At 31.3% G+C, this 27,171-nt stretch overlaps 4 protein-coding genes across 5 annotated transcripts; 2 read left to right on the top strand and 2 right to left on the bottom strand.

The window, feature by feature from the left end:
- Window positions 1-367: 367 nt before the first annotated feature.
- On the top strand, window positions 368-4,738 carry HDT6 (histone deacetylase HDT1-like). The gene is made up of 10 exons (XM_003554369.5): window positions 368-456; window positions 1,304-1,374; window positions 1,466-1,683; window positions 1,818-1,840; window positions 1,930-1,965; window positions 2,048-2,187; window positions 2,762-2,866; window positions 2,942-3,032; window positions 4,225-4,348; window positions 4,459-4,738. Exons 1-10 carry the CDS (start codon window positions 444-446, stop codon window positions 4,517-4,519), a joined length of 882 nt encoding a protein of 293 aa, XP_003554417.1. The 5' UTR covers window positions 368-443; the 3' UTR covers window positions 4,520-4,738.
- Window positions 4,739-5,731: 993 nt separating this feature from the next.
- Window positions 5,732-9,199, bottom strand: LOC100783847 (splicing factor U2af small subunit B). The gene is made up of 4 exons (XM_003554368.5): window positions 7,801-9,199; window positions 7,628-7,709; window positions 6,539-6,665; window positions 5,732-6,442 (listed from the first exon to the last, which is right to left on the bottom strand). Exons 1-4 carry the CDS (start codon window positions 8,134-8,136, stop codon window positions 6,043-6,045), a joined length of 945 nt encoding a protein of 314 aa, XP_003554416.1. The 5' UTR covers window positions 8,137-9,199; the 3' UTR covers window positions 5,732-6,042.
- A 1,209-nt stretch (window positions 9,200-10,408) lies between these two features.
- LOC547752 (enolase) lies at window positions 10,409-14,848 on the bottom strand. 2 transcript variants are annotated; one of them, NM_001250400.2, is made up of 17 exons: window positions 14,673-14,807; window positions 14,381-14,444; window positions 13,958-14,022; window positions 13,814-13,861; window positions 13,567-13,653; window positions 13,408-13,488; window positions 13,024-13,125; window positions 12,838-12,918; window positions 12,474-12,548; window positions 12,318-12,380; window positions 12,143-12,220; window positions 11,497-11,691; window positions 11,340-11,390; window positions 11,151-11,239; window positions 10,981-11,032; window positions 10,838-10,894; window positions 10,409-10,760 (listed from the first exon to the last, which is right to left on the bottom strand). In NM_001250400.2, the coding sequence occupies exons 1-17, from the start codon at window positions 14,736-14,738 to the stop codon at window positions 10,680-10,682; spliced, it is 1,335 nt and encodes a 444-aa protein (NP_001237329.2). In that variant the 5' UTR covers window positions 14,739-14,807; the 3' UTR covers window positions 10,409-10,679. The 2 variants fall into 2 exon arrangements, with proteins under 2 accessions (NP_001237329.2, XP_040868362.1); XM_041012428.1 differs by having other exon boundaries at window positions 10,470-10,760; window positions 10,838-11,032; window positions 14,673-14,848.
- Window positions 14,849-25,790: 10,942 nt separating this feature from the next.
- LOC100783307 (peroxiredoxin-2E, chloroplastic) lies at window positions 25,791-26,883 on the top strand. The gene has a single exon (XM_003554367.5). It carries the CDS (start codon window positions 26,009-26,011, stop codon window positions 26,654-26,656), a length of 648 nt encoding a protein of 215 aa, XP_003554415.1. The 5' UTR covers window positions 25,791-26,008; the 3' UTR covers window positions 26,657-26,883.
- The last annotated feature ends 288 nt before the right edge of the window (window positions 26,884-27,171 follow it).

Below are 27,171 nucleotides of genomic sequence, written 5' to 3'. Positions count from 1 at the left end.
TAAAATGATAAAAAAATAGAAGTTAAATATAATTAATTAAAAAATAAATTAAAACATTAATATAAAGTAGTGAAAAATTAATATAAGTTAGAAGAAAATTTTGAAATTTAAATATAAAATTATCCCATACATCAAATGAAATCATTCCCATTATTAATAATTATGTAAGTTAAAAGAAAAATTTAAATTTTAAGAAATAATTAAAGAATAAAATTATGAATTGAAATGTAAAATTTTAATTATTAATAATTATAAATATAGATGAATGGAGGGAATATAAAAATAAAATAATAAATAATTTATTCAAATTCAAAATCTATTATATGCGGAATGGATCCCTAAATAAATAATAATAAATAAATTCATTCATTGATTAAATACTCGAAAGTGTTCCGTTTTTCTGGAAACTTTTTTTCTTCTCTCAACTCTCTCTCTCTGCGTCCATGGAGTTTTGGGGTAACACCATTTATTTTCAGTTCTCACTTCATTTCGTTAGCCTTGCCCTGTCTCTTCTGTTTCGTGTTTTCTTATTCTGAATTTTCCTTCTTCCGTTTTCTAACTCTGAAAATTTTGTTGATTTCTTTTTTTCATTTTTCGGGGAGGGAAGAGCATTCCTTTAATTTTGTTAGAATGTGTTGAACTCGTGCTTTTGCTATGTTTATTAGATAATCATGATTCACGTATCTTCGTGCATAGATTTTTTTAATTAATAATATAAATGTGTACTTTATTATATAAGGTAATTGTTCTTAGGTTTTGTATATTTTGCTTTCTGGATAATGTTGGTGCAAATGCGATCATTGTTTCTATAGTTTTAGTTACTCATTACTCAACTTTTACCAATTATCATCATCAACCATCATGCTTGTTATATGCCACCGGTGCCACTATGTAGTAACTGTTTGTTCACTTCGTAAGTCATTTGTTGAGTAATTGAGTTTGTGAAGAACTTCATCGTTCTACCAAATTTTTTAGCGTGTCTTTGAAGTATTTGACCCCAATGTTTCTTTTGTAAAGAAAATTTAGTATGTTCTTTTGTATTAAAATTTAATGTTGAGGTTTTAAAGATGGGTCCTGTGCAGTGTCAAACTATTTACAGTTGCAAAATTAATTAGATTTGTTTCCCTATTTGGGTTTATTCATCCTGTTGAAAGATATCTTGGGTTGGGGGTGTGGAAGTTGAATGAAGGTAAGTAATCATCATTTTGTCATAGAAACGCATCTTATGAGGACAAAAAAGTTGATAATCTAACAAGCATTATTATTAAATTAACATCGTATGCCTATTTATAATCCTTTTTAGGTGTTGAGGTGAAAAATGGAGAATCTCTCAAGGTTGATCCAGGAGATGACAAGATTATCCACCTTTCAAATGTATATCTTTATGACAAATAAACATAGAGTCATTCTGCTTACTTGGAATTGATAATGGTTTTGTTTGAATGATTAAATCATCTTGTGACAGGCATGCATGGGGGATGTCACTAAGGATATAGGAGGTGGACCAGTAGCCCTGTATGTGAAGTTTGGTAACCAGAAGTTTGTACTTGGAACACTTTCTTCTGATAAATTTCCTCAGATATCTTATGATTTGGTATTTGAGAAGGAATTTGAGCTATCCCATAACTGGAAATATGGAAGTGTCTTCTTTACTGGATTTAAAGCTCAACCTCAGTCGGAGTCATATCCTTTTTTAATACTATTTTACATTGATATAAGAACACATTTTCTCTTGACAGTCACTAATGCATTCTATAATATTCTCTCACATATATGCATATTACGTGTCCTTGACTTCATTCTTCTTTTATCATTACTGATGATGATGAAGATTCTGATGGTGAGATTCTCTTCTTGATTTGAGTACTATTATTAATTTGATACTATTATTATACAACTTACTTGCACCTGTTATCATCCTTGTTTCAGATATTGATGAAGATATTCCAGTTAGTGCAGTCAATGGTAATATGTCCATCTTATGTGGTATTGTAGTTATAATGTCATAAAGCAGTTTATCTAGTGTATATTGCTAACATTTAAATAGGTAAACCCGAGGTTGGCGTCAAACCTGATGCAAATGAAGCTAAACAGAAGAAGATAGCAGATCCAAGAAAGAGGGATGCAAATGGTGAAGATGACGATTCATCCGAATCTGATTCTGATGATGATTCAAGTGAAGATAAGGTATTTATATAATCTAGAAAGCAGATTTTATAATGAACTGCTGATGATCTTGACTCTTGCATGATTTGTCTGATGGTATATAGTGAAATGAAATGCTTTGAAGAATTTAAGTCCAAAATACTAATGATTGGCCTGAAAAAAGGCAGAATAATAAGTGTTGATTGTAACACAATGATGGCATTGTCATTGCTAGATATATGAGAGAAAGTAGATTGTTGGGCAGTGAAGCATTCCTTTGATGGTTCCTACAGTGATAAAAACTTGTAAACATAGATGAAATGTTTTTATGTGTGCATTCTGACTAGTTATTCCGATTAGTGAATTATCGATTGAAGGAGATTTTAAATGATTGATATTTAATGTAACCTAGTGCCCGGAGGCTCCTTGCTATGTGAAGGTATGGGTGAGGGTCATTGTACGCAGCCTTACCTTTACATATGCCAAGAGGCCGTTTCCGGATTTGAACCCATGACTAACTGGTGACCAAGGCACAAAATTACTACTGTGCCGTGCCTCACCCTCAAATGATTGATGTTTAAGTTTGTTTAATTGATTATTGATGATTATTGTTTAGCCCACAGCGAATGGCGACATAGAAAGTAGTGAAGGTGATGATGATAGCGATGATGATGAGGAGGAGGAGGGGGATGATGAATCTGATGAGGAGACAGCCAAGAAGGTATGGAGGGACTATAAGGTGTTTCATTTTTGTGGTTGGATTTGAATTTAACCTTCCCTTTTTTCCCCCATATAGATTGAAGCAAGCAATAAGAGGGGTATTGAGTCTTCTAAGAAAACACCTGTTCCTGTGAAGAAGACAAAGTTTGTTACTCCTCAAAAGACTGGTTAGTTGGTTATGTTTTTTTTCCTTCCAAGCTCTTTTCTTGTGACATTTATTTTTCTAAATCATCTATTATATTTTTCACCCCAAGTTTTGTTTGTTTTATTTTTATACTCATTTTGGGTGTGCTTTAAGATGTGAATATTGTAATTTAGATGTGAGGTTTTAGGGGGTAGTTAATAGCAGCATTTCATGCTGTTATCAAGTTGTCATGACTTGAGCTTGGTTCCCCCATGATGCTTTACTCATCACTTCTCATATTCTTGGAACAGTCCTCATTGCTGGCTATCATGCATTCACTGTCACTATTCTATTCAGAGGGGAACCCCCTCACTTTACCCCTTTTTTTTTACGTTGTGTCCCACTTATTTGTTTAAGGTGATTGTGATTTCATATAGCTTATGGTCAAATGTGTTTTAGTCATATTTGCTAAGTGTGACTGGTGATTTCTATGGATAAGTTACTGTTAATGGCATTACCTGGCCAAAATAGACACCAAATGGTAATGGGAGGGAGATGTAAACTATTGTAATAGAATCCCCCCTAAATAAGTTGTTTAAAGAAGCTTTTGAGAAGACCAAGGCTAAAAAGGATGCATACATCCTGAGTTGCAGGAAGATGATGAAAAGGAAAAAGTGCAAAAAATTATTAATATTTGAATTGGAATAAGAGTTGTGTCATCAAAATGATGCTCTTTCTGCTCGTGCAAAGAAATTGAAGGCACAGATTTATTTCTTGTATATCAGAAGTAACTATTTAATTAGAAAAGATGAAAATTCAAACAAGCATAGATGATGCTTGTGATAAAGAAGCAAGGGCTAGAAATGTTCAGTGCATAGCTTGATATTTTTTGTAGGAATGAAATATCTTTCAAGTTTCAATATTGTGCAATAAAAAAATTTCAAGCTATCATGAAATTGGAGTTGCACTATGTAAAGAGGAATTGGAGCAAAGGAAATGTTGACGGGTCACGAGTAGAATGAACTTTTGATGTTCATGTGGGAGATGTATATAAATTGTTAATGTGTAAGCTTTTAGAATAGTTAGTTAATGATGTGGCATGAGAGCCTCTATGAAGTGGTCACGAATTTGTTCCTTATCGCTAGTTTAACTGTGATTGTTTTACTTGTCTGTGCATGCATGTTGTGACCACAGTAAAACTGAAACGATATTATGAGATTTAATGATCTGTTCAGATAGCAAGAATGTTGTCCATGCTGCAACTCCTCACCCTTCTAAGCAGGCTGGTAAAGCAACTGCAAATAACAAGCTGCAGTCTCCGAAGTCAGGTGGAGATTACAGCTGCAAGCCTTGCAACAGGTGATTGGAGATGTCTTTTTATGTTGATTTGCCTCCTTATTTTCCTTATTTTCTTTTTTCTAAGTAATCAGGCACATCAATTCACGCATAATTTTTATATTGGCTTGCAGGTTATTTAAGACAGAAGATGCCTTAAGTTCTCATAACAAGGCCAAGCACAGTGCTAAGTGAAGTCTTGCTTTTTTGCCTGAGCAGTGACAGTGAATGTTGGTGTTTCTGGTGTTGGATGATAGTAAAAAAACAGTGTAGTTGATGTAGGAAAGCTGGTCTAGTGATTTTGGTATTCAACTTGGGTTTGTGCTAACTGGTCTTTGACCTTGACCTTGATCCCATGTCGGCCTTCTTTCAACCGAATCTGTGATGAAATGCGTAAATACTCCGTACAACTCATGAAATGGTATTCCTGACAAAAGTAAGTTGGTATTTAACGTTGCTAAGCCATCAACCAATGTTTCTAATTATTATTTGGATGGAGGGTATTTTTATTTTTTTATCACTTTCGTTCGTATATTTCCAATCATCAAGCAAATTTTTTAAGATGCCTTTTAAAGCTTTAAATAGTGCCATGTTTTTTTGTTGTTGAGAATTTTGACTATATATTAAGTAAAATAAGTATAATAATAATACATGTGTAAAATACGAGTAATTTATATCTTAGAAATTTTCCTAATATTCTATAAAAAAAATATCGATAAAGGTAAACAATGTTTTAGAAACAGAAGTATTCTATACATTTTACACAGAAAATTAGAGAATTGTTTTGTTGGAGGAGCATTTAAATTATAAAATTGTAAGAGGAGAATTTATAGTGCATCTCCTATTTTTTTCCAATTCTTTTTTTAATGTTTCACATTTGATCTATGGAGCATCTCCAATGGGAGAATTGCGTTCTTAACAGGAGTTGTTATTATCACCCCTCAAATTGTTACTCATCACTCACTTGAGTAAAATTTTAAAAATCCTTCCAACTTAAACGCATTTTCATTACTTATATTCGAAGTGGAAAAAATAAATATAACCAAGATACAATTTTGTTATACAATTGTAAGCAGAATCACGTTTCTATTATATATGTTTGAGATAGGATAAAATATGCAACAAAAATATAATTTCATTATTCATCACACATGTATAACGAAATCGTGTTTAAGATTATTTCAATTTGAATAAATTTCAATTTATAAGTAGCTCATCACAATGAATCCCACGCTATGGATAGGCAGGCACAGGTAGGGAATTTTTTTGATAAAAAGTAAAAAATAAATTGCTAATGCGTTTACTTAACAAAAAAAAAACCTTTAGCTATTCACATAGTCGAAATTCATACATCATTTCATCTGTTTTCCATCTAAATACCCTTCAACATTGGTGACATACAATAAATGCTCGACAACAAAATATGAAACATTCATAGGTGAACTTTATCAAATGTATCGCTTCATCCTCGCAACAAGTTAAACTCGCCGCTTTTTCCATTTTTCTTCCTCCCTTGCAGAACATTACAATTGAAGCAGAAAATTAAAACATTGATGCTATGGATGTTACAAGGTTCTATCACTAAATTGACAATTCCAAATAGAATAAAAACAATGGCAACTGAATCCATCTAACTCAGCGCAAACGACAAAGTCACAAACCAGATTACTTGCCACTCTTGATAGCAGATTTTGGGCCAAACCTCAACGTTGTTGTTGCTATATCTGATGATTACCAGATTCACTGCCATTTTGTGCAACACTCTGTTCTTGATAATCATCATTGCTTTTTGTATTGTTCTTGTTACTAGTTTCCCCTTGTTCCTTCTCCCTGTTCCATTGCTCAATTTTAGCTCTCCTTTCTGCACTATTTTCTCTGATCGGAGGACTCCTATCCCTACCCACAGGACTTCTACTTCGTTTCCCTCTATATCGAGGACTACGGCTTCTAGGCCTCCTACCATGGTGGCCATGGGACCTGTCAAAATCTCTTCTACCAGAACCACGACCAGAATGTAAATGCTCCCCATGGTTACGATTCCTTGGAGGACTCTTGCTTCTGCTTCCACTGCGGCCATTCCATCGCCTATTTCTTCCAAATAATTTCCTTCTCAAATCCCTGAAATTAAACAAGCAGGTTTTAAGCCAAGAACAGCCAAATTAAAATGCAAGTGCAACATCTTGAAAAGCATGAGAACTATGCAAAGAAATCAACCTGCTAATCTTCTTTAGGTGCATGAAGTTGCAATAGCCACCTCGATTGCATACATTTTCCTCATACTGCCTACAAGTAGCTTCTCGAAAATCCGTAACAGGAGAGAAATCAACAATGATGGGTCGACCTAGATGAATCATGAAGTTATAAATTTCATCAAAATAAAGTTCCTATTTGGGAATGGGGTCAACAGAAATTTCAAAAGAAGCATGTTATATAGAGAATTAATTTTCTACATATGATTATGTTCTGTTCCAGTCATCACACAATTCACAACAGCTTTGTGAAATCACATAGTATGAATTATACAATACACTTTAGAGGAGCTAAATCCAGCAGAAGGAACCTGGTCAAAATGCATTTTTCATCATATAAAGCTCAAGGCTCTGACACAGCTAAAAGAAGGTCCAAGAAAAATGGTTATGATAAAGACCTAATGCTAAACCAATAGGGTTATCTCCAATCTAGTGCCCTGAAAACCAAATGAACATTAACATTCCTTACACAAGAAATCAAAAACTGAAAAAATATCAAAAAATGGCTTTCATATTGTTATTCATGGATTTGGGTTTGAGTTTAACTCAAACCCAAAAGCTAGCCAACTAAGTCATGAGATAAGATTTTGGCCATATCACTAATCCATGTAAGATATCCAACACACAGACCTTATGCCGAGTACAGGACATCTTGAACATAACGGCTAACCCAATCCTACACACTAAAGTTTCTAGGACTGAAGGTCAACAACAGCCTGATAACAACTAGGCCAACATGTCCAACAACAACGACTTGTACAAGGTTTAATACCATCTTAAAATTTGAGTTTGAACCCAACTTAACCCCAAATGCTAACTCATGAAGTGAGGATTGCAAATTTTGGGCATATCACAAGTCAATGTGGGATCTTCATCAGTTATTACACATAGCTCTCCCCCTGCGATACTTTTACAGTTGCAACAAACAACAACTCACAACACACAAACAGAATCAAAATCACAAATAATGACAACACGTAGTCAAGGAATCAAGGCACACAAAACGAAATAGTTAAAAACCCTAAGCAAGGGAGTGAAAGGGCAAATGAAGGACCTGAATAAAACCTCCCAGTCAGATTCATGAGGGCGTTGGCTGCATGGTCTTCCTCCCTAAACTGAACGTACACATTTCCAACCTGCGCAAACAACGAAAGAAGCAAAATAAACAATTAAAACAATTAAATTTAAGAAAAATTAAAATTGCGTGAAGGAAGCGGAGAGAAAGACCATATGATCGGCGAGGTTGTCGCAAATATTCAAGCTCTGAATGGGGCCGTACTTGCTAAGCTCCTCAAAGAGATCTTCGTAGAAGTCGTCGAAGTGATCCTGGACCTTATCGGGGTCGAGAGATTGGGGCTGGGGCTGATCGGGGTTGGTGATGATGTTCATGTTCATGTCGGGCCTCTGGTACATGTTCGACAGAACCAACGTTGGGCTAATTGTGGGCTTCGTGTGAAGCCGGGAGCACCGGTCGCCGTGCCTGCACGCGCCGATCTTGAAGTAGAACGGACAGTTCACCCTGTCCTTCTCCGTCCCGAATATCGATGCCAAGTGCTCCGCCATCTCTCCGTTAGGGTTAGGGTTTCGCTTTGGCTTCCCTTTCCTTTCCTTTTCCTCGTGCACTCCGCGATGCTTATCCTTTTATATACTCATTAACCAGTACACTCCTGCTCTTTTTTGTTTTTTCTTTTTTTTTTTTTGTTTTTTGCATTTAGTTAATTAATTTATAATTAACTAGTAATTTGTTTTGAGTTTTTAATGTAGTTTCTCTTTTAAAAAAATCGAAATTTGTAGCTAAGTTAAAATTATTTTTATCGGCTGATTTATGTGTTACGTGTATAAATTTAGTTCAATTCAATTTAAATTAATGACACGTAAATAATATTCTAAATTATGGAACATATTTTTAATAGAAAATGTTTAAAATTTAGAAAAATATCCATGTATTGTTGTCTACTTATTTGCTACGAGGATATAGGTAGTTTTTGTTATATCCAAAGACTACATTAATCAAGAGTGTGTTTAAGAGAAAAAAAAAAAGAAGAAAATAAATGAATAAAAAATTATGCGAGTCTCACATTTTTTGCATTTTAATTTAATTCAAAATAAATAATTCATTTTTATCTTCTTAATCAAACACATCTTAAGTTTCTCATTATTTAAGAAGAAGATTCAAAATGTGAACTTCTTATAATATTTTTTTATGAATTAAGATTTAAAATCAGAGAAAGATGTCTCCTCTTAAAAAAGAAAAACCTTCAAATTCAAAAAATAATATACTTATATTTATTTTATTTTAAGAAAATGAATGGCAGTTCAAACATGTGATTACCACATGTGCAATCTCCTAAATAAATTTTTTCCTTATTAAATAAGTAATTTAAATATATTTGTCCAAAAAAATGAAGAAAATAACAAATATTTTTTTATTATAAATTATAGTGGAATATGTTGATAACATTAGGTGTATAGTGTTATATTTTTTATACAAAAATATTTTGATTTCTTAATGTGTGTCTTTAACATTTTTTCATTATTTTTTATCTTATATTTGGAAGTCACGTTAAATTTAGACTAATTTAAGTCGAATTGGGTAAACTCATTTAAAAAGGCTTTTCTAACACCTTTTTTTCCATTCATAATACTTTGTTCTAAGAAAACGTTTGTTTCACTTTTCACTCTTAAAAAAAGACGTTTGTTTCAAAATGTAATATTATATTCTCACGGATCGTGTTTTACTTATTATTCTTAACCTTTTGGTTGGCACTTAGTAATTTAAGAAAAAAAGTTATTTAATTTAAAAATATAAGTAAAAAAGATGTAGAAGAATGAAGTAAAAATCAGTTATATTCCTGAAACAAATATTAAGAATAATAAGTAAAACAAAAGTAAATATTTTATATTCCGGAAAATAAACAATGCCTAGTAATGTTATAAGAACCAGATATTCCTAAATTCACTTTTCGTTGATTATGTGATACCACAAAACACAATTTAACATATTTAAGAAAAATCAAATTCTCTACCACTTAAACCAATAAAATATCTTTAATTATTAGAGATTAATTTTTTAGTATGATTTTTCATTTCATCAAAAAATAAAGTTACTGTTGTTTGTGGTGAACTGAAACAAACTAGTCTGATAGGCTGCTGTTGTCTGCTACATGTCGGATGGACGGTTTCATCTCATCTACAAACACTATAACTACCGTGAGTATAATCCAGCATATTAAGGAGAAGATAGTGTAGCAGAAAGAGGGGATTTCTTATCTGTATGGCAATGAGAAGTGAGAGGTTGACGGGATATTCACTTGCCCCTTGTAGCTCCCATGCATGTTCCTTCAATGTTCCCATTAATGGTTAATGGCACGAATAGGCATAAGTACAAAGGGTTTTTACTGGGCTCGAGCGAACGATTTTATTAGGCCTGGAAATGGTCAACGCCAATGGAATTTTCAGTGAAACCTTTCCACTGTCTTAAAGTTGTCAACTATCCGGTGCTCAAGACCACATCATCCTCCTGGTATCACTTTTTAAGTAACCCCCCAGAGCACATCTCCAATGGACCACAAAGATTTGGAAACAGAATCTGGGAAACCATGGAAAAGTGATGCACTGCCAATTTACTTTACTATAACATCCAAGGTTTTATTTCAGACCAATAAGAATGACAATGCAAGTGTGTCAACAACCTTCGGCTTGACATGGATGAAGATAAAATATAATTTGTGCCTATCAAAACCAACTCTCGAGACAAAATAAAATTGGTCGCATCTGTCTGAAAATCGTAGCATTGGGGATATCACGGATCAAGGAATAAAAATAACTTAGCAACGAGTAAGAAATATTTGGGGATAGCCCATAAAATTGGAAATAAACTGTAAGTAGGCTTCAAGTATTAAAGCTAAATATCATTAAACACCTTTCAAAGTCTTAAGACATAACTGTCCTAGCTCTGTGAATCAGAACTCAAATTATTGGCAAGGTCTTTATCATACCAAGACTAATGTTCCAACTATCAACTTATATATCACACCAAAAACCGCGCACCCAAATCTCAATGCTCAAACTCGTGTGGATCTCCAGGTTTTTTCCACTTGAAAACTTTAGTAGGGTTCAACGGGGGTACGGAAGTTAGCTCCGGCGTACACTGCTTCAGCACCAAGCTCCTCCTCAATTCTCAAGAGCTGCCAAGAGCGCTCAAAACATTTAGAAAAAGGCTTAATGAAAACTAAAACTAGTGTAATGAATGAACAACACCAACCTGGTTATATTTAGCAAGACGCTCAGACCTGCATGGAGCTCCAGTCTTAATTTGACCCTGTTCAAGAAAAAGGAAGCATTAAAATGTTGAACTTGGTCATCGGAGTGGTAATAACCCAAAAGTTGAATGCAACAAGGCAATACCGTAGCCAAACCAACAGAAAGGTCAGCAATGAAGGTATCCTCAGTCTCTCCACTGCAACCAAAATATAAGAATGTTAGTACATAGAATGTGGTTGCCTTGTTAAAGATCTTACAGCTGTAGGATTTGTATTTTTCACTGCTGTCATCTGCGTTTAAAGACAGTTCCAAACCTTCTGTGACTGGCCATGACACCCCATCCAGCTTTTTTGGACATCCTGACAGCTTCAATACTCTCAGTCACAGAACCAATTTGGTTGACCTGTTCAATTAAGGTTTGTGTCAAGTTATGGTGTATATGCACATCAACATAGCTCCAACAACTTTTCCCTAAAAGATTTACATGAGTGGAATAAGAGTACCTTGAGGAGAAGAGCATTGCATGCTTTAGTATCAATTGCCTTCTGAACCCTCTGTGGACACAATGCAAAAAGTCAAACGACAATCCCTCTGGGCTCTCCAACAGAATAAAAACATTTTTTGATGGAGGGGGAAATTTTGTTTGATCAATATGCAAACCTTGGGGTTGGTAACCAAGAGATCATCACCAACAATTTGTACATTGGCTCCAACCTCAGCAGTTAGCTTAGCATAGTGCTCCCAGTCATCCTGGTCAAATGGATCCTCAATTGAAACAATTGGGTACTCTGACACAAATGACTTGTACAGATCTTTCAAAGCATCTCCAGAGATCCTCTGGGAGCCATCATTGTTCTGCAGGTCAAACAGAAAAGGCCAAGACATAAACAATCTAATCTAAATCTAATTATGTAACAATTGTATCAGTATTACTTAATACAAGATCTCTTCTACAGTAATCCGTTATGTATAATGAATATTCAAAATAATGATCAGCTGCAAATGAGTGAGAAGATAAATTCAGTTGGGGTAAGTGAGAATAAATATGAAGAGAAGGAAGAGTAGAGATTGGATTATTGGAAGACCCTTGCAGTCTGCTCTATTTCTACTTTTTCCTTTGCTATTTTTTTAGTGTTTACTGACTATACTGTTTTCATTTAATGTTGTTTCTAATGAGTGTGAGATCCTCTTTGCTATACATGTTCCTCCAATTGGGGATTTTTCTCATTTGCCTGTAAATAGATATCTGTTTCTTATCACTTTCCAATTAGACTAACAGTAGCAGAAATAAGCTAAAAGAGCTTACATCTTCCTTGAAGTTCAAATCGTATGTTTTGTCTTCCTTGTAGAATTCAGAAGCTGCAACATCCATTCCAATGACAACCTAAGAACATAATAGCAATTGTCAAAGTCCTGTAAATGAAGACACCTGAAATGCCAAAGCACCATAAACAAATTTTTGATGAGGGGAAAATACTAACTTTGCCTGTGTAACCAGCTTTGGCGATGGCAGTTTTCAGCAATTCCAAGCCTTCCTTGTTTTCCTGAACACTCAAAAGAGCTTATCAGTTACTGGCCAAAAAGATGAGCAGGTACCAGAGTTCCATGCATAAAAAGAAATGAGTTAAAATATTGACCTGGATGTTAGGGGCAAAGCCACCTTCGTCACCAACATTTATTGCATCTTGACCATATTTCTTCTTAATCACAGACTGAAATCAAAATGGCAAAACCCATCATTAACTGTATCACAGTCATACAGCTCTACAATCAAGTTGACAAACCATCAAGGAATGGAAGCATTCACAGATAAACACCAGGCCTAACAGGCTGTGATAACTTTATAAGCTAACTTTCTAGTAAAAGCACTCAATAATGGGGGAAAACCAAAGCTTAGAAACCAATAATGAAACGGCGTACTATCCATTGGCGTTATCCTAGTTTGGCAAGATTTAAAAATACATTTGGGAAGAAGTAAATGAATGTAACAAGCAAACTGACCTTCAAATTGTGATACACTTCTACACCCATCTTCATGGCTTCCTTGAACGAGGAAGCTCCCACAGGAAGAACCATAAACTCCTGCATATACATAACATTTCACAAATATATGAAACTCGTCTTGCTTTATCTCTCTCTCTCTCTTACACACACAGAGAGACAGAAGAAAGGTCTTAGAAAGCATGCCTGCATAGCAAGTTTGTTTCCAGCATGTGATCCACCATTAATGACATTGAAAGCAGGAACAGGCAAAACCAACTTTTTGTTACCCGCGATATTAGCAATATGCTGCACCAAAGGAGTGAAATGGCCATAGTGAAGTCATATATATGAAAACAACAGAAAACCTCAATATGACTGTAAGATAACACCTAGTTATTATGTTGATCTTGAATACCAAATTTCATAAAATTTAGATGACTATAAGCAAGCCATCAAGCAACAAATATTTCATTTTTTTCATCATCGCATATTTATATAAATTTTCAGGACAGCTTCAATTACACATAATGGATTCAATGAACAAGTTTCATTTCAGATGATTAAGTACCGCAGCTCGTGGGTAAATACCTTGTAAAGAGGAATTTTCAGGACGCTAGCACCAGCTTTGCAGACTGCAAGAGACACTGCCAATATGGCATTTGCTCCTAGCTAAAACAACAAAAGTAGCATTAGAATTATATGGATCACATTAAAAATGCAATTTTCAAAATATAATCAGCTATGCACCTTTTGCTTGCACCAACCCCATTCGTTAACAGTTCCATCAAGCTGTTGAACCATTAAGTTGTCAATAGCAGTCTGCTCAGTTGGGTCCTGATCATCATCACATGCGTAACACAAAAATTAGATCATGCCAAATAATCTTTAAGTAAAAGACCTAAAGTTACATTACATATTACAGGTTTATATAAACCGAACTATAATGTTAACCACATAATGAGCAAGTTCTAACATAAGCGAAAACTGAACCAACCTTGCCAATCAAAGCAGGGCCAATGACGGTGTTCACATTGTCAACAGCCTGCATGCAAAAGAAAATACCAGGTAAAAATAAACGATTAGAACAATCTAACGTGACGACCTTCCACACTATTTAGTATAATAACACGAGACTTACCTTTGATACACCCTTTCCAAGGTAGTCAGATCCTCCATCTCTCAATTCAAGGGCCTCATAAATCCCTTTAAATTAAAAAAACATCAATACAATTAAAATCGAGCAAGCAGGCTACCGTCAATACATGGGCAGTGGGAACTATATGTGAGAAACTATCTAAATTTCTTGGAAAATTTTAAACATAGAAGCTATCTTAGAAACTTATCCAAAATATTATTTGAGAAAACATATCCATCCAAAGTCCAAACTAATCCTACGTGCGTTGTGCCAAACGAACAAGAGATTGGCTTATAAAAAAAAAACACTACTAAAAATAACGTTTGTACTTTCTTAAATGACAATTTATACGCACGAAAGCAATTTCGGAATCTACAAAACGCGGTGGCAAAATCGGAATAGAGAGAAATGAGTGAGTGAGTATACCAGTGGATGCACCACTTGGAACAGCAGCTCTGGCAAAAGTACCATCGGAGCAAGTCAAATCCACCTATTATAGCAATCATCCATGATAAGTTTCAAAAAATAAACCAACACTAGACCTCATCAAATTTAAATTCATCCTTGAAAAAAATAGGAAAGAAAAAACTCTATGGAATAGAAGCTATCAAAAAATGAGTGAATAAAAAAACGAGTAATACTAACAGAAAAGTGATGAGGAAAGTGAATAATAAAGTGGAGAAGTATGGAAATGAAAGAGGAAGAGGAAGAATCGAACCTCGACAGTTGGATTGCCACGACTGTCGAAGATCTGGCGGGCCTTGATGCTAACGATGGTAGCCATGGACAGCGATGCAATTGAGATCTGCAGTGAGTGAGTAGTAGTGGTTGGGAAGAAGATGTGGTGAGTCTTGGGAGGCAGGACAAGTGTCTGGGATTATTTATAGGCCCGACTAAGCGTCGCTCACTTTTAGGTTTAGGAAACTTAAACATCATGTGATTTCTCGCTTTCAAAGTCACATGATACTCTATTAAAAAAAAAAACTTAATTATTTGTTTAGTCTTTTTTTAATTTATTTCTCTTAGTCTTTATAGTTAATATGCAGATTTTTTTAAAAAAATTTACATTTTAATTTTTAAGAGGTTTTTATCATTAAAATTTTTTAACTAACAAAATTAAAAAAAATTAACTGCAGGAACTTTTTGAAAATTACAATATAAATTTTAGAAACTAAAAAATTCACTTATTAAATTTGATGAACTAGAAGTCCACTTATTAACTTTGAGGATTTAAAAAAATAAGTTTAAAAACTATAGAAATTAAATGGATAATTAAACCAAAAAAATCAAACACTTTTAAAATAAAATAAATTTGACATGAAACTCAACTTTTTTAACTTGATTTTAAAACACTTTTATGTTTATTTTTAAAATTAAAAAAGTTTAAATATTTAATTTGAAAGAAACACATTCTCCTTACATTTGATAAGGAGTTGTTGTCAGAATTGACATTGATATCAATACCATAATCATTTTGACATTATTATTGTTGACATTATTATCATCAATATTATCATAATCACCACTAATATTATTAGCACTTTCACTATCATCATCATTGATATTGTTATTATCATTGTCATCGTCACCTTTAATGTCGTGCCACCATTATTATCGATATCATTACTAATTAATAATGATTAGAAGTGAATCTAACTTCACTCGAGGTTCAACTCAAATTTGATATGAACTTTCATTTTCTTTTTTAGCTCGAAGTTAATTTTAGTTCACAAATAATTTTGATATGAATTTTCTTTTTCTTTTTTAGCTCGAAGTTAATTTTAGTTCACAAATAATTTGATTTAACTTGTCCAACTTAAAACTAATCCTCTGATGTGTATATATTATTTGATTTTGTTTTTTTAATACATAAGATCATGAATCAAACTCCTAACATAATGCTTATGAAATTCAATCAACTATTAATTATGTTGTTCCTTGTTCATTACATGTGCGTGTATGTCAATTTAACTTATATACTAGTTGAGTCTTATTATATGTCAACTCATTTATTTAACAAGTTTAATTTTTAATTTAATCTCATAATAAATTTATTTAACTCAAAGCTCATTTTGTTTGGGAATCAAGTTCAATAAACTAATTGTTTATCTCAAACTATCGTGGAGTTAGTTTGATTTATTCTCAACATATGAATATCTCCAAAACAAAATACTTGTGGGGAAAAAATCATGTTTAGTATAATTTTTAAAATAATAAAGTCAACAATTTATTTTTATTTTAATTAATTAATTAATAGTGTAATTTTTTTTAATATTTTCATTCAAATAACGCTGTTAATTTATTACTTAGTTTATTGATTTGGAAAAGGTAATTAGTGAGAAAATAGTGCTTAATATCCATTTAATTTTGATTATATTCTTAATGATTTCAAAAACTCTTTCGTTTCTGACTAAAAATAAGGATAAATTATTTTGAATACAAAAAAAATTAAATATATATTTAGCTTGTTTGATTGATGGCTTAATTATTTGTAGGTTAAAAAGGTTCAATTATGGAATGCCTAATTACTAGAGAGAGAAAAAGGAAAAAAAATTACTCCTCTTGACATATGTTCATAAATAGTATATTTTGGTTTTTTGTTTAGTTTTTTTTCCTCTTGTTTTCTTCTTTCTACAAGAAAAAATATATATTTTTAAAAAAGTTAATTTCCTTTTCAAAGTATTTCGTTTAATGTGATAACTATTTTTCCATTCGGGTGCTTTTACGCTATGATTGTGATGAAAAATTGATGTTTGGTATCCAGATAGATTCATTATTTTCTTGAAATTAATCCAATAATGAGTGCTGAAAAATATAGTCATTATATATCTAAACTGGTGATTTTGCCGTTCTGGTAATGAGATATTTAATTTTTTTGGTTTGCTCTTCAATTTGCTTGATGCCCAAGAGAAAGTTAGCATTCGCAGCAGCCAACAAGTACATACAACTACAGCTCGTACACATTGTAGGGTAAATAATTTCGTGGTCGTGGATGCATGCACCACGTTTTAATTGTGCAAACTGCAAAGTTTTATTCAAACAAGTCCGCACTATGCAGGAGTACAAACATCTCGTACAGAAGCCATTCAAGTCAATTTGTGGTATTATTTTACATTTAAGAATTAAATATGAATTTTTTATTTTTTTAAAATTAATTTATCATGACTCACACTTTTATGTACCAATTAAACGACTTTAATGAGCATAAAAAATGCTCTCATGTGACAAGTATTTTTTCCATTCGGATGCTTTCACGCCTGATTATGATGAAATTAATCCACTGAGTGTTGAAAAATATGTTTATGTCTTTGTTTTTTATTCTAAAAATATGTTTATATCTAAACTGTTAATTTCGCTGTTCTGGTCATGGGATAGTTTACTTTTTTGTTTGCTCTTCAATTTGCTTGATGCGCAAGAGAAAGTTAGCATTTGCAAGTACATACAAAGTGAATATGTTAGGTGACTGATTTGATGGATGGATGCATGCATGGACCACATTTACACGGTTCTATTCAAACTCGCAAGCAGAGCGAGTATCACAACTAACAACATCTCGCACAGAAGGGACTATTCGATCAAGCTTTGATACATTAATATCAAATTTTACATTAAATAAACTTTTTTTAAAAATATCAGCTCAGTTTTATGTCAACAAAATTTTAATATTTTACATTGTAGGGATACTAATTTTCTGACCAGATAAAAATAAAACAAAATGCTAATATGCATTAAATTAAAAAACCTTGGTATTTAAAATGTGTTCCGTATGTTGATGGCTTAATAATATTTTCTTGAAACTAACTAAAGGAGTGCTGAGAAATATAGTTATTCGAAGTGGCGATTTTGCTGGTTTGGTCATGAGATGTTTTACATTTTGTCTTCGTCTTCAGTTTGCTTGGTGAGCAAGAGAAGTGGGCCTTTGCAGACAATATATGTGTTTGAGTTCTGAGGGTTAAGGGGGGGATATTTATATGTATAAATTAGTATTTTAAATTGTATATTGTATATAATATTTTTTAAATAATTAAAATTCAAATAATAAATATTTTTAGTATTAATTATATTATACTTAAAAATCATAATAAAATAATATATTAATATATAAAGTAGCATAGACTTTAGTCACGTCCATGTAAGTGTGAAGGGATGTGAGTAGAATTTCACAAACTTAATCATTTTTATTTATTTAACATTTATTAATAGAATCATATGTGTAATTTTTTTATATGTATGGTTTTATCATATAATAAAAAGATTACATGAAATTACTCACTCTAGTTTAATCCATACCAAAAAAAGATAGTTGTACCAAAAAAAACTATTCTAGTTTAATATTAATCTGTACAAATAAATTTGTGTTTATTTGGTTTTCATGATTATTGCCATTAATTACTATCAATCAGATTAAAAAATAATTAATTAAAATTACTAAGAAAATCAGAAAACGAAAAGGATTTATTGAGGAATATATATATATATATATATATATATATATATATATATATATATATATTCCATAAAAATAAAAAACAAAAACAGTATTAAGAATTTACAATAACTCACAACTCACACAACTCACATACATGTTTAACTAATTAAGTTGGAAGTTTCCTTTTGACAAATTATATATATTCTGTAAGATGAACTAGAGTTTCAAACTTAAATTTTAATGAACTTGTAAACTGAATATCAAAAGTGTTCCTCCTTTTATTTATTTCTATTTCAAACTGAGATTCAAAACAAAATTGAAGTAAAATTCACTTTACAGTTAAACCTAATTAAAAAGTAAACAATATTTGTTTTAGTTTTATTTTATAAACGGGCGTTGAGAGTCTCTCAACTGAAAAAATAGACATAACTTTATTATATGTGGCTGAGCCTGTGATGGTGTTGAAGTGAAAAATGCCCACCCGAGACGCTCATTCAAGACTTGTTGCAATATGTGTCACGTCTCACTACCAAAAGAAAGTATATTAGCCCGATTCTCGGTGTTAGTAACAACTCCTTATTTAAAATTGCACTTGGTACTAGTTCATATATTAAACATTTTATAATGTCCCAAATTATATATAAATTGAATTATTTTTACGACTACTATGAACCAATGTGAACGAAAAAAAAAAAATCGACTGCAATATTAGATATCAGCAATAAGTCAGCTTAAAAAAAACAATAAGTCGATGGTACTTGTGATGAAAAATACAATAAAAGAATCACTGCTAGAACAAACCGTCAAGTTGAACGACGCCTATATATAGTAATTTATATACTAATTATAATTATAATTTAATCAATGAGAGTAGGTAGTTATACCCAGTGTGATCCCTTCTGACGTACATTGTTGCAGCGTGCGTTTCTCCGTCATTACGCATGCCATTTGTTTTCATCGTTACTAGTTGAGTAGTTGTCAACTGATAATGATGTTTTTAATTTATATGACATTTTTTTAGTATAGAAAATAGGTTTGCATTGTTAATTTTCCAGAAAGGATTATAGTACAGAATTCAACATTTTCTTATCGCCCCATCGGATAAAACTATACTGTAAAAAAACACTATTAATATCGATTTAGTGGTGAAAAATTAGAGTATTCCTAATATATATGAGATGATGAGTTCAAATTTTAATATAATTATTGTATAAAAAAAATAAGACTATAAGAATGAATACATTGTTGGTTTAACTATAATTTATATCTATATTATATATAAATCTTCTTTCGTTTGCATATTATGTGAATACCAATTCTCATTTCTTTACATCTTTATTTTTATTGTCATTAAAGTTATATTTATAATTATAAATTGATAATATATTAAAGGTTAATAAATTAGTATATTATTATTAAAAGAATACAATCGTTCATATCCTCACGTCAATTATCATTAAAGGTTTTACCTTTGTTTCAAATTTGTCATTAAGGGAGGATAAAAAAAAAACAAAAACTTGAGGAGCTAGCATTGCATGAGCATCCCTACATTAAGGATGAAGAGGTAGCATTAAGAGAAAATATTAAAGTTTAAGAGGTTTGTGTGGTTGAACATTGGAGTGCGTTTGAAGAAAAAAAAACAGGATTTTACCGTTAAAGTAGTGACACAAACTACAATATTGATTTTTTCCCCTTTAAAAAAATAGTAAGATGGATATCATCCAACTTGTGAAATTCATGATTGGTTTAAGAGTTTTACTGTTAAATTTAACCCAAACTGGGTTAAATATGTTACTATTAAATTTCTTATTGTTTTTTTTTTTCATTCTGAATTTCTGTTGATTTTTTATTTATATGTAATTTTTTGTTTTTTTAATTTATATTCTTCTACACATTTTTTTATTTAAAATGTATGTTGATTTTATATTTAAATGTGATTTTTTTCATCATGATTTATATTCTTCTACATATTTTAATTAATTTGTTCTCAAATTTCGTGCAATGTTTTCTACCAATTTCTTGAATTGTTATGAAGTCGACTTAGAAGCTGGAGTTGTTAATTTAAATGATCCCTATGAAAATACAATGAACATGAAATTTAATTTGATGTTCAAGACAATCAATTTGTATCAATAAAGTTGGCAACATTTTTGCAACTTTTTATTACTTGATAGAGGATCATGCTGTGATGTTTCATTACATAAGAGAAAATAATTTTCATATAAGAATATTTGATACGGAATTACATGAAATTATGCATTTGGATTTTTGTAAGTTTCACCGCCTATAAATAATTTTATGGAAGATTTTTAAAAAATACTTAGATTGGGTTTGGTTCATGGAGAGGTATATTGATTTCTTTTTTATGCTATATTTTTTTTGTTCTTTCAAATAGGTTTATTCAATTTCTTTCATTAATTTTTTTTGTAGGAAATTTTATATTTGGGTAGATTTTTCTCGTATTTTTTGTTAAAAAATTGAAGTTAGCAACACAAAATTGAAGTATGTTGAAAAAAATTGATACAAGTTGAAGTCACAAAAACATCTAATATCAAGGCTCACTTTTTTTGAGTTTTTTGAAATTTTTTATGGATTTTACAAGTTTAATAGAAAACATGAAATTCATGTCGATTATGTTGAACACAACAATTTTGAAATGAGACTTTATGACCAACAAGATATTGAAATTTCGTATCCGATGTCCATAATGGATTCTAACTCTCAATCCGAAAGTGATGATGACGGTATATATTTTGCAAATGAACATGGTAAGAAGTTGGGGTAAGTTATTAATATGTATTTTGTTAGATATTATAAGATATGTTTAGAACTACTTTTACATTTCAAGTTAATTTATTGTCAATTTATATCTACAAATTTATGTAATTTTTAAAGATATTGAATTTAAATTTATCAAATTGCTGCTGCACTAATGAATATAACAATATTCTCCCACTACTAAGTCATTGACTTCTAACTTCTAAGGGTAGCACATGAACTAAAGTATCTGGCTTTGAACCAAATCCAAGCAATGACTCTCAAATATAATGGTTGTGTATCCCAACTCCCAATCCCTACAATGATCCAATTCCTTTATATATTATTAAAAATAATTTTCATGTTTTTTAATTTTTGTGAATACTTAAAAAAAATCCATAAAATAAAACTCAATTACTAAGTATATAATTATATGTAAAACACACAAAAATATCATTTAAGACTCTTTTATATGTAGAACAAACCATCAAGTATCCATACAAATATCAAGAATATTCATATTTCAATCTTCTCCATATAAACATTTTAAGAAACGATGTTGATTGGTCATTTTAGATCATCAATTATACTATGAACTAAACTAGAGTGAATCATAAAATATTATTAATATATAATTTTTTACTAAATTGGTGATGTTTACATCCTTTAATTTTTAATACAATTACTACTTCGGGTATACCTAATTTTGATTGTCTAATGAGACTAAACTCATCATTACAAAAATGGACAAATATGTTCTTGAAGGAAAAGTCATATCTGGATGGAAGTAAAGTGGGTATGAAAATTCACATACCTACACTGCCATTAACTCATTCAAATCTTAGAATTCCTTTCAATTTTTTTTTTAAAAATAGTTTCCTTTTATCTGTTTCATCTATAATGATTATTGACAAAAGTCAAGGTCAATCCGTGAAGCATGTTGAAATATTTATCTCACAATCAATTTTTTCTCATGACCAGTTATATATTATTATATCAAGAGTTACATTTAGAAAGAGATTGGAGATTTTGATAACTGAAGATGAAGACAATGCGTACAAAAAATATTTATTGTGATTTACAAATAAATTTTTAGAAATGTCTAACACAAAATGTGGATTATGATATTTCTATCTATTTAAGTTTAGACTTAATGAAACAAAGTTGAGTTTAATATTTTTATACCATTTTCATGGTTTTCAAGGTGTGCCATGAAAATTTATATTATTATTTTAATAAATTATGGCTTATATTAATAGAATAATATTTTTTATATTGTATTTGTTTTATAGTTTAATGTTGTCAATAGTTCTCTTATATCTTATATGTAAAATTGATTTTTAATTGTTTTTGTTCGATAGCATTTAACCATTTTTCCGAAACATATAATTTAATTAAATAATTAAATTTAATATTAAAAAAACTCTTATCTCTTACCTCACACAAGACAACTTAAATAGTTAAATTTAGACTCTTAAAAGAGGTATTAATTAAGTTTGAATTTTGTGTTGAAGTAAGATGAAATTTTTAAAAATATGAACAGTTAAGCTTTAGTGCCATCTTGCAATTGAAAAAATATGAAGGGATATTATAATGCTACTTCAAAAGTTCCTTTTTTCTTCCTTGACTTTTTTGATAATTTTTTTTACGAAAAAATATAATGTTGTTGGAATACATGTTTTCATTATTTTTCAAAAAATATAAATAGTATCTATGATAATATATAATGATAATAGGCTCCTTTGATTTTCATTTTTAAAACATTATTACTCTTTAATTGTATGTGGTGACTGATCCCCCTTTCTCCCGGTCACAAGCTCTCTCATTTTCGATTTAATCTCCTTTCTCTTTCTTTTAAGCTTTTTTTTTTTTACGCAATGCCTTTCTTTTTTTGCAGTAATAATAAAAATATTATTTTATGAGCAAAATAAAATTTATTATTATACAACTAAAATAAGAAAAAAATGAAGCCTTTTAATAATGTCTACCATACTTCTCCAATAAATTGGCCTTTTAATGATACCTTCCAAGTATTACCGGTGAATACAATGGCACCTATCATACCAGAATACAGTGAGGATAATTTCATGGGATTCAATGTTGGCAAATACTATGTCATTTTGGGAATTTCAGATCGAGTTAATTAAATGAAATTTCTTTTTCTCCTTTATTAGGTTTTTCTCTTATTTAAATGTGAGTAATTTATCTTTTATTAATGTTATATTTTTTTTTATTATAAACATTATTATTTTTTAATATTGCTTAAAGATTAAACAAAAACAAAACACGTTTAATAGTTTAAAATATCAAAAAGTTGAACATTTGTTAATGAAAATAAAATATTTAAAATTATTTTTTGGTCTCTGTATTTTAAATTAATAAATTTAGTCCTATAACTTTTTAAAATATGTAAACTTAATATTTAGTGACAATTTTTTATGGCTGTAAAGTTGAAAGAGGAGCTAAAGTCAAATACTTTTAAAAATCAAAGGATTAAATTTGTCAATTTTAAAATATAAACAGAATTCAAGGAGTGAAAAACCTATGCATGCCAATGTCACCTTCAAATCCTTTAAGATTCTTATATAAAGTATATTATGGCGCCCGTGAAAAAAAAAAGATTTGGTCTTGGCCCCTCTTAATGCAAATTCTGCACTAAATATAAGGATTAAAATCAACTTTAATAAAAAATTGTAGAAACAAAAACATTCTTTTATTTTTCCTTGTTTTTTTCTTCAAGTTCTCAGTTCACATGAAAAACAATGAATAGAGACATGTAGATTAGCCCAGCTTCATCTTTTCCATGCAGGCATGTAGTAAAGCTGACAAGGCTACGGCTATAGCCCATGGCCCATTGGTTCTAGGACCACAAATAGTTAACGTTTAGAGATTTTCTTCTTTGCACCCAGCATATTTTCTCATACACCCAACAGTAAGAGAAAAATAAAAAATACCTTTACATATAGTTCATACGATAATCCATATAAGATGTACGGATTACAGATTGATCATACAAATCCGTATTGCCAATATTATATTAAAAATATATTTTACGAAATAATTTAAAATTAATAGTCCATATAGATCTCCAAATTATGATCTTTGTGTTATTAGTATGACACTCTAATAAACTGAATTAATAGACTAATTATATTAAAAAATAATTAATATCGTTATATATAAAACTAAAATTTACAATATATATTTAATACCCATATAAGTTTACATAATTAATTTTGATATAATAATATTTTTTTGTACATATATAAATTCAATCCATATGATCAATCTGTAAGTCTCATACAAATTATCAATTCGTATAAACTATACATAAAGACAATATGGGAATTAAAGAAAAAATAAATGATATATTAAAAAAAACGCTTGGTGCATGAAGAAAATTCCTAAAGTTAATGATATCCTCATGTCAAAATACAAAAGTACCGGCCGAGAAAAGGGTATCAAAATAATAAGTTTTAAAATACCAAACACAACCGCCGCATATACAAATATGAAATATCATTGATTAAAATTCAAAAGAAACAAAAGGAGACGGATGTCCCAATTCATTGCCCCCCTTGGGCCTTGGATCCTCCACGCTAGCACGGCTTAAACAATGATGAAAATTGTCTACCGCTACTTTCCACCTAATCCTTTTGTCACCTAACCAAAATCTTTTTTTTTTTTTTAAGGTTTAATTGCATTTGTATTTCTATTTTTTCTTATTAAATTTTACATCCAACAAATTAACTTTACACATTTTACGTCTAATTTTTTAAGAATTTTACAAATTTTATCATTTATTATTTCTTTATTAATAAGTACAAAAGTTAGGATAAAATTTGTCAAAAAAAATTAAGAATAAAATTCACTAAAAAATAAAAAAAGTTAGATGCAAAATTTGTCAAAATAATAAAAAATTGTGGGAAAAAATGTAATTATGTTAGGAGTAAATTCAAGAAAGGTGAAATTTTTAAGTTTTTTAAAAGTTAGGGATAAAATAAATCAAATTAATTTGTTGAAGATAAAATTTACCAAAAATTAAAAAGTTGAGAGTAAAATATATAATTAAGCCTTTTTTTTATAAAAAAATTTGGTCCACATCATTTTTTAAATTTATATTATACAAATTATAATTTAAGATATTCTACTTACTTTATATTTAACACCATAAATTGTTTAAAATGATACTAGATTTGATTAATTTAAGTTAAAAATAAGATAATTTCTAATTAGTTAATAGCATAAACTTCTCTATATTAATAATACGTGAAAACAAAACTTTTATTTATTTTAAATATATAATTATAAATACTCTTAGAATATTAATTAATATTTTATTTTATCAATTTAATTAGAATATATGTAATAATATTTTATAATATTATGTTTTTTTAGTAGAGAATACAAGTATTTTTTTATGAAAAATATTATTGTTTGAACCGAACAAAATTATTATAAATGATGAAGTTTTCTTCTTAATATTAAACTCAATTATCCGTCCGAGATTCAAATCTGACATAATATTTTGTCATATATATTAAGATTTTTTTAGTAATTGTTTAAAATTTACAATGTAATGTAATTTTTAATTAAGTGGCGGTGTACTCACATTGTTTGATAATTAATCATTTTCCCCCACATATTTCGTTAATTATGATGCGATTATTGTTTTTTAAAGTAGTGATACAAAAAAATGTGTTACTAGCAAGTACTAGGGTGCGACTTGGCACAAAAAGAAGCACCCATAGTTTTGGGCTAACACGTGAGGCCTCCCCATACTCTTCATTCTTCACTCTTCACTCTTCACTCCCAACCCTAGCCAAACGCAAACCATTCATTCATTCAGTTCAGTAACTCACCTCACCATGGCCGCATCCATTACATTGTCCAGGCTCGTCTCTTCCACCCTCACCACTGCCTCTTTCTTCCCACCCATAACCCTGCCTTCCAAACTCTCCTCTCTCCGACTCCCCACCCGCCGCCACCCCAAGCCACTCAGATTCTCCTCCTCCACCATCACCGCCACCATCTCCGTCGGCGACAAGCTCCCGGAGGCCACCTTCTCCTACCTGGACTCGTCCGGCGAGGTGCAGACGACGACGGTGTCGGAACTGACGAAGGGGAAGAAGGCGGTGCTGTTCGCGGTCCCCGGCGCTTTCACCCCCACGTGCTCGCAGAAGCACGTGCCGGGCTTCGTGGAGAAATCGGGGGAGCTGAGGGCGAAGGGGATCGACACAATCGCATGCATTTCGGTCAACGACGCCTTCGTCATGAAGGCATGGAAGGAGGACCTCAAGGTCAACGAGGAAGTCCTCCTGTTATCTGACGGTAACGGAACCTTCACCAAAGCCATTGGGGTCGAACTTGATCTCAGCGACAAGCCCGTTGGTTTGGGCGTTAGGTCTAGGCGTTACGCGCTTTTGGCCGAGGATGGGGTTGTCAAGCTCTTCAATTTGGAGGAAGGGGGTGCCTTCACTTTCAGCGGCGCTCAGGACATCCTTGATGTTCTTTGAATTATTCTTCCTCTTTCGTTTATTCCACACTCCAGTTACTACTCTTTTCAATCCGGTTAGGGTTTCTTTCCTCTCATAATAACGTGGATGGATTAATTGGACCTCAGTGCTGTTACTGTTACCTGTGCCTATAATAATGAAACTCATGTGCTGGTGTTGAGCTTTTGTGGCCATTTGTTTGGCATTTTCAGGACCTTGTGTAAAGTTTATCAATTTTGGACTTCCTAGATCCTCTTCTGTTGGACAGGTAGGATTTACTCTGCAGTGACGCCTTTAATGATCGTTATGCTTTGACTTGTCTGATGTGTTTTAATCAATATGTTTTTCACTTGGTTGATTGAACAAAAAGTAACTTCTAAGATACGATTCCTCCTGATTTTAAAAAAAGTAACCTCATCCTCGAGATCACAATGTTCCTTTTCTATAAAAACATTCTCTGGTAAAGTAGATCACTTTTCAAAAACCTTCTAACTTGTGTATTCCTAGGTAGTTTCAATTAAGTTAAATAATGAATC

The sequence above is a fragment of the Glycine max genome, chromosome 19, assembly GCF_000004515.6.
Source record: "Glycine max cultivar Williams 82 chromosome 19, Glycine_max_v4.0, whole genome shotgun sequence".
NCBI lineage: Eukaryota > Viridiplantae > Streptophyta > Magnoliopsida > Fabales > Fabaceae > Glycine > Glycine max.
This window is presented reverse-complemented; position numbering and strand designations above follow the sequence as displayed.

Coding starts and splice junctions, on each gene's coding strand:
- HDT6 (XM_003554369.5), top strand. Junction 2,867..2,941: donor ATGAGGAGACAGCCAAGAAG/GTATGGAGGGAC, acceptor TCCCCCATATAG/ATTGAAGCAAGCAATAAGAG. Junction 4,349..4,458: donor AGCTGCAAGCCTTGCAACAG/GTGATTGGAGAT, acceptor ATTGGCTTGCAG/GTTATTTAAGACAGAAGATG.
- LOC100783847 (XM_003554368.5), bottom strand. CDS start 8,136: ATGGCGGAGCACTTGGCATCGATATTCGGGACGGAGAAGGACAGGGTG. Junction 7,710..7,800: donor ACAACCTCGCCGATCATATG/GTCTTTCTCTCC, acceptor TTGTTTGCGCAG/GTTGGAAATGTGTACGTTCA. Junction 6,443..6,538: donor CACCTAAAGAAGATTAGCAG/GTTGATTTCTTT, acceptor GTTTAATTTCAG/GGATTTGAGAAGGAAATTAT.
- LOC547752 (XM_041012428.1), bottom strand. CDS start 14,738: ATGGCTACCATCGTTAGCATCAAGGCCCGCCAGATCTTCGACAGTCGT. Junction 13,862..13,957: donor TTGGAAAGGGTGTATCAAAG/GTAAGTCTCGTG, acceptor TTTTGCATGCAG/GCTGTTGACAATGTGAACAC. Junction 13,654..13,813: donor GCCCTGCTTTGATTGGCAAG/GTTGGTTCAGTT, acceptor GATGATGATCAG/GACCCAACTGAGCAGACTGC.
- LOC100783307 (XM_003554367.5), top strand. CDS start 26,009: ATGGCCGCATCCATTACATTGTCCAGGCTCGTCTCTTCCACCCTCACC.